The 7500-nt window shown below is 49.3% G+C and overlaps 1 protein-coding gene across 1 annotated transcript in view; it reads left to right on the top strand.

The window, feature by feature from the left end:
- fgd1 (FYVE, RhoGEF and PH domain containing 1) overlaps positions 1-7500 on the top strand; it is a 17945-nt gene that overhangs the window by 3335 nt on the left and 7110 nt on the right. The window contains exons 2-4 of the mRNA XM_070840069.1: positions 4251-4526; positions 4609-4807; positions 6056-6809. Of these exons, the coding sequence (XP_070696170.1) occupies positions 4251-4526; positions 4609-4807; positions 6056-6809 (1229 nt within the window). The remainder of the gene's footprint in view (positions 1-4250; positions 4527-4608; positions 4808-6055; positions 6810-7500) is intronic.

Raw genomic sequence — 7500 nt, 5'->3', positions numbered from 1 at the left:
GACGCCATCGTTAAGACCGGCTCAGTGTCGGCACCGGACCAGGTGACCACAAGACGTTAAACTGCGCCGAAGACCCCGCGCCTCACCCAGACAGGGGCGGGGCCTAAAACAAGGCCAAAGTACCCAGGTGAGCTGCAGAGTGAGGGCCCGGCTGGTAGGGAACCAATCAGAACGAGCTGATGTCATTACTGTACGGACCAATCAGCAGCCACCATGAGACGGCGCCACAGCAGCGTTTCCTACGTCGTCTGTAAAGAAGGAAGTCATTATAACACTCACACATTATAACACACACACATTATAACACACACATTATAACACTCACACATTATAACACTCACACAATATAACACACACACATTATAACACTCACACATTATAACACACACATTATAACACTCACACATTATAACACACACACATTATAACACTCACACAATATAACACACACACACATAACACACATTATAACACTCACATTATAACACTCACACATTATAACACACACATTATAACACACACACATTATAACACTCACACAATATAACACACACATAACACACATTATAACACTCACACATTATAACACACACACATAACACACACATTATAACACTCACATTATAACACTCACACATTATAACACACACACATTATAACACACACACACACATTATAACACTCACATTATAACACTCACACAATATAACACACACACATATAACACACATTATAACACTCACACAATATAACACACACACACACATAACACACATTATAACACTCACACATTATAACACTCACACAACATAACACACACATAACACACACATTATAACACACACATTATAACACACACACAATATAACACACACATTATAACACTCACACATTATAACACTCACATTATAACACACGCACATTATAACACTCACACAATATAACACACACATAACACACACACATTATAACACTCACACAATATAACACACACATTATAACACACACAATATAACACACATTATAACACTCACACATTATAACACACACAATATAACACACATTATAACACTCACACAATATAACACACACATTATAACACTCACACAATATAACACTCACACATTATAACACACACATAACACACACAACACACACAAATTATAACACACACAATATAACACTCACACATTATAACACGCACACATAACACACACACACATTATAACACACACACATTATAACACTCACACATTATAACACACACACATTATAACACACACATTATAACACACACACACACACACACACACACATTATAACACACGCACACACACACACACATTATAACACACATTATAACACACACACACACACACATTATAACACACACACACACACACACACACACACTATAACACACACACACAGCTCCCACTCCAGTATTGATTTATTTTATATGATTTTCTGGGGGGGGGGTCTGCTCTTCAAACGTTTCCAGTCTGAGCTGAAACTCATTTAAAACATTCTCCGCTGAGACCAATCAGATCAGACGTGTCAATGTAATCAATAAGTTCCCCGTACTGGTGATCTGATCAATAATCGGTCAGGCAGCCTTGGAGCTCTGCTGTCTTTGCTTTTAAATTCTCACTTCCTGCATGTGGATGTTACTTCCTGTCAGTCAGTGAGTGCCGGAGCATCATGGGAGTTGTAGTAGCTGTGATAGCAACACAAGTGAGTTTACCAAAATAAAAGTCTTGGTTTCCTGTGAGAGTCAGAGGAGTTCCTGTGGCCCTCAGCTCCTCTTTGAATCTGATACTGTTGCTTTAAATGACTCCTGTCAGCCCCGTCTGTCTGTGAGTGTGTCCGTCTGTCTGTGAGTGTGTCCGTCTGTCTGTGAGTGTGTCCGTCTGTCTGTCTGTGAGTGTGTCTGTCTGTCTGTCTGTGAGTGTGTCCGTCTGTCTGAGTGTGTCCGTCTGTCTGAGTGTGTCTGTCCGTCTGTCTGAGTGTGTCCGTCTGTCTGTGAGTGTGTCCGTCTGTCTGAGTGTGTCTGTCCGTCTGTCTGAGTGTGTCTGTCTGTCTGTGAGTGTGTCTGTCTGTCTGAGTCTGTCCGTCTGTCTGTGAGTGTGTCCGTCTGTCTGAGTGTGTCTGTCCGTCTGTCTGAGTGTGTCTGTCCGTCTGTCTGAGTGTGTCCGTCTGTCTGAGTGTGTCCGTCTGTCTGAGTGTGTCTGTCTGTCTGTCTGAGTGTGTCCGTCTGTCTGAGTGTGTCTGTCTGTCTGTCTGTCTGAGTGTGTCTGTCCGTCTGTCTGAGTGTGTCTGTCTGTCTGTCTGAGTGTGTCCGTCTGTCTGAGTGTGTCTGTCCGTCTGTCTGAGTGTGTCTGTCTGTCTGTGAGTGTGTCTGTCTGTCTGTCTGTGAGTGTGTCCGTCTGTCTGAGTGTGTCTGTCTGTCTGTGAGTGTGTCCGTCTGTCTGTCTGAGTGTGTCTGTCTGTCTGTCTGTCTGAGTGTGTCTGTCCGTCTGTCTGAGTGTGTCTGTCTGTCTGTCTGAGTGTGTCCGTCTGTCTGAGTGTGTCTGTCCGTCTGTCTGAGTGTGTCTGTCTGTCTGAGTGTGTCTGTCTGTCTGAGTGTGTCTGTCCGTCTGTCTGAGTGTGTCTGTCTGTCTGTCTGAGTGTGTCTGTCTGTCTGTCTGAGTGTGTCTGTCCGTCTGTCTGAGTGTGTCTGTCCGTCTGTCTGAGTGTGTCCGTCTGTCTGAGTGTGTCTGTCTGTCTGAGTGTGTCTGTCTGTCTGAGTGTGTCTGTCCGTCTGTCTGAGTGTGTCTGTCTGTCTGTGAGTGTGTCCGTCTGTCTGAGTGTGTCTGTCTGTCTGTCTGTCTGAGTGTGTCTGTCCGTCTGTCTGAGTGTGTCTGTCCGTCTGTCTGAGTGTGTCTGTCTGTCTGAGTGTGTCTGTCCGTCTGTCTGAGTCTGTCTGTCTGTCTGTCTGCTTTGTATCACTGAGTTGTTTCCTCTCAGACAAGCAGCAGTCTGACCTGGGGGCCAAACTGAGTAACTACACTAGTCCTTCTCAAATAGTGGGGCGCTGTCGCTGTCTCACTGTCTCACTGTCTCACTGTCTCACTGTCTCACTGTCTCACTGTCTCACTGTCAGTGGTCAGGGAGGATCAGCTCTATGTGGAGGGTTTTGTCGTTGAGCCTGTGTTCACACAGCAGAGAGGGAGAAAGGAAGCCCAGTAACAAACCCTCAAGAGAAACATTTCTAACAGGGATGAGAAGAAAGGAGATAATGAGACAAACGGAAGTCTCCCGAAAGCTAAGACGAGGAAATATGACGAAGCAGACGAAGCGCTGGGTGTGTTTACTGTGGCAGCGGACAGCATGAAGCCAAATGAACTGAGACACTTAAACACATCACACCTCGATCACGCTGAGAAGACGCTTGAGTTTTTTCAGCGAAAACGATCTATATTTCTTTCTTTTTCCTTTTTGTTGTTTTCTTTAATGTTAATAAGGATCCAACGTTATGCAGAGGTCTACTTAAAACACTTTTATAGACAAATGATACTATTTATAGTCGCAGCGGAGAATGGGGGGGCGCAAAATGTTTTCTTCTTCCTGGGGGGGGGCGTAACAGAAAATAATTGAGAAGCACTGAACTACACCAAAGTCTTCTGTCAGGTGACGCCGTTGGGCCCAAAAAGACTTCTTCTCACAGACTCTTATTGTGAAAGAGACGTCTGGAAATCAGAAGATAAACGACTCGTTTCACCATCAGAGTTTGATCCATTCAGTCTGAAAACATTTGGAAAGTCTGGAAGAGCCACAAGATCCAATCATTTTATCCCCATTCAAGTTAGCGCGGGGCTAACAGGAAGTTAGCACAGGGCTAACAGGAAGTTAACTGGCACAGACACTGGTCCTCCAGGCTCTATGGGCCAAACAACGAGGAACATCCTCGTACTTTTCTACCAGGAAGTGGAACTTTTTGTCCTGCACTGAGCAGCTTTATTTTGTCACATTTCTTCAGTTCAGTTGATTCAGTTCAATAAAACTTTATTTGTACTTGTGTGTGAGCAGCAGCTCATCACAGATAGACAGACAGACAGACAGACAGACAGACAGACAGGTGACCCAGCTGTTCCTTCTACTTCGAAATTTGTTTGTATTGTTTGTTGGTCTTGTGAAAACAAAAGGCTTTTATTTTGGTAGTCTGTGGGCTTGGCTCTATGCTGACTGTCCCCCCCCCCCCCCCCCCCCAGGTCCCTCCTCCTCCTCCAGTCCCAGCTTGCTGACGAAGAGTCTCTCTCTGGAGCCGTCCTGCTCGCCGTGTGGCCTCCAGGGGGCGCCGGACGGCGACGCCCCCCAGCAGCCCAGCTCCTCCTCAGGCCCCGCCTCCCTGGAGGGAGGGGCGGAGCGCCGCGGCTCGGCTAATGGGCCGCCGTTGGTCAACGACACGGGGCCGCCGGAGCTGCCGGCGACCACCATAACAACAACGAGCAAGAGCCGGCCGCCGCTGCCCGGGCCGAAGCCACAGGGTAACTTTACTCACCACCAACGTTTAGTGTACGCCGTGTCTCCGTGACGACGTTAACCAGTCCTTCTTCCCGCCCTCCGCAGTCCCCCCGAAGCCCCCCCACCTCCAGCAGCGGGCGGGGGCATCCAGGCCGCGCCCCCGGGCTCCAGACAAGCCCCTCCCCCCTCCCCCGCCCTGCAGACCGCTGCCGGCAGACCCCCGGGGGGGCCGGACGCCGCCAACCCGTGCTGACGGCAGCGCCTCCCCCACCTGTGTCCTGTCACTCATCGAGAAGTTTGAGCGGTGAGTTCTGATTGGTCAGAGGACTAGTGATGTCAATCAATCAATCAATCAGTCAGTCAGTGTTTCTCTCTCCAGCTCCAGGTCAGAACTGTTCTCTCACCCTAACCATAAAGAGAACACACTCTTTCATTCAGAGAACAAACATTCAGGAAGGATTCAAGAATCCCCACAGAGCAGGAGAACCAGGACCAGGATCCACAGGAACCAGAGAACCACAGCAGGAGAACCAGGATCCATAGGAACCAGAGAACCACAGCAGGAGAACCAGGACCAGGATCCACAGGAACCAAAGAACCACAGAGCAGGAGAACCAGGACCAGGATCCACAGGAACCAGAGAACCACAGAGCAGGAGAACCAGGACCAGGATCCACAGGAACCAGAGAACCACAGAGCAGGAGAACCAGGACCAGGATCCACAGGAACCAGAGGACCACAGCAGGAGAACCAGGATCCATAGGAACCAGGGAACCACAGCAGGAGAACCAGGACCAGGATCCACAGGAACCAGAGAACCACAGAGCAGGAGAACCAGGACCAGGATCCACAAGAACCAGAGAACCACAGCAGGAGAACCAGGACCAGGATCCACAGGAACCAGAGAATCACAGCAGGAGAACCAGGATCCATAGGAACCAGAGAACCACAGCAGGAGAACCAGGACCAGGATCCACAGGAACCAGAGAACCACAGAGCAGGAGAACCAGGACCAGGATCCACAAGAACCAGAGAACCACAGCAGGAGAACCAGGACCAGGATCCACAGGAACCTGAGAGGCTCCGGGGAAGATACCAAGTTAGTAACAGACATTAAAGAGACATGAAGCATCAGGATGGAGAGGAAGAGGAGGAGAGAGGAGCCCAGTGCATCATGGGAGTCCCCCGGCAGTCTGAGCCTATAGCAGCATAACTAGGAGCTGGTCCAAGACCTGATCCAGTCCTGAACTATAGGCTTCATCACTAAGGAAGGTTTTTAGTCCACTCTGAAATGTAGAGAGGGTGTCTGCCCCCCTGAACCCAGACTGGAAGGAGGTTCCACAGGAGAGGAGCCTGATAGCTGAAAGCTCTGGCTCCATCACTACTTTAGAGGACTTTAGGAACCACCAGTAGGCCTGCAGTCTGGGAGCACAGTGCTCTAGTGGGGTAGTACGGTACTATGAGCTCTCATCATTACAGACAGTGACATCACTTTTTAAAACTGTGTGTGTGTGTGTGTGTGTGTGTGTGTGTGTGTGTGTGTGTGTTGCAGCGAGCAGATCATCATGGTTCCTGACATCACTGGGGGGGCTCTGTGTCCCCGCCTCCCTGACCCCCCCTCTTCACTGTCCTCCTCCCAACCATCGTCACCGCCATCATCATCGTCGCCCGCCCCCCCACCTGAGGAGGAGCTGCAGTCTGAGCTCAGCGGTCATGATGACATCACAGCGGGGGCTGAGGGGGAGGAGGGAGGCGGCGAACTGCCCGATGATGATGATGATGATGACGAAGGTGAGGATGATGATGATGACGAGGAGCTGGCGGCGGCGTGTCGTGGTGACCAGAAGCGTCTCTCCATGGAGTCGGGGTACAGTGCCTCAGAGAAACACCTGGAGGATGATGTAGTTGCCGTGGAGATGAGGGAGCAGCAGCCTCCGCCTCCGGCGGTGCTCGACCAATCGGAGCTCCCCTCGGAGCGCCTGCCCCTCCCCTCTTCACAGACGGACGGGAAGCTGGCCAACCGGGACAGCGGCATCGACAGCATCAGCTCCCCGTCGCACAGCGAGGAGCTCTGCTTCGTCGGCGTGGACGACGGGGGTGTGGCCTACCCCTGCAGCCCCGCCCTCCTGCCCCGCCTCTCCAGCTCGTCCTCATACGCAGGGGAGGGGGGGCAGGGGGAGGCTCGGGGCGGGGCCAGGAGGAGGAGGGAGCTCTCCGAGGAGGGAGACAGCGACCTGGAGGAGGAGGAGGCCGAGCTGACGCTGGTACTGCCCCCCCCCAAGGCAGACAGACAGGACTCTGTGGAGGTGAGACAAGTGGTTTCTTAAAGGGACAGTTCGCCCCGTAGACACCAACAGCGTCCTGAAACAGACGGTCAAATTAAAGGGGACAGATTATACAGACGTCCTCTCTGTGATGTCACAACATCTTTTAATCATGTGACCTTGTTCAGCTTTAGCATGTTTCCTGCAGTCTGTGCAAACTCTGTCCTCTGATTGGTCGGTACGGCATCACAGATCAGCAACCAGTTCAAACTAGAGCAGACCAGTTTAAACTAGAACTAGAACCGACCAGTTTAAACTAGAACAGACCAGTTTAAACTAAAACAGACCAGTTTAAACTAGAACAGACCAGTTTAAACTAAAACAGACCAGTTTAAACTAGAACTAGAACAGACCAGTTTAAACTAGAACAGACCAGTTTAAACTAAAACAGACCAGTTTAAACTAGAACAGACCAGTTTAAACTAAAACAGACCAGTTTAAACTAGAACTAGAACAGACCAGTTTAAACTAGAACTAGAACCGACCAGTTTAAACTAAAACAGACCAGTTTAAACTAGAACAGACCAGTTTAAACTAGAACAGACCAGTTTAAATTAGAACAGACCAGTTTAAACTAAAACAGACCAGTTTAAACTATAACAGACCAGTTTAAACTAAAACAGACCAGTTTAAACTAGAACTAGAACCGACCAGTTTAAACTAGAACTAGAAC

The sequence above is a fragment of the Pempheris klunzingeri genome, chromosome 11 (assembly GCF_042242105.1).
Source record: "Pempheris klunzingeri isolate RE-2024b chromosome 11, fPemKlu1.hap1, whole genome shotgun sequence".
Classification (NCBI taxonomy): domain Eukaryota; kingdom Metazoa; phylum Chordata; class Actinopteri; order Acropomatiformes; family Pempheridae; genus Pempheris; species Pempheris klunzingeri.
The sequence above is the reverse complement of the archived record's forward strand: the minus strand, read 5'-3'. Positions and strand labels throughout refer to the sequence as shown.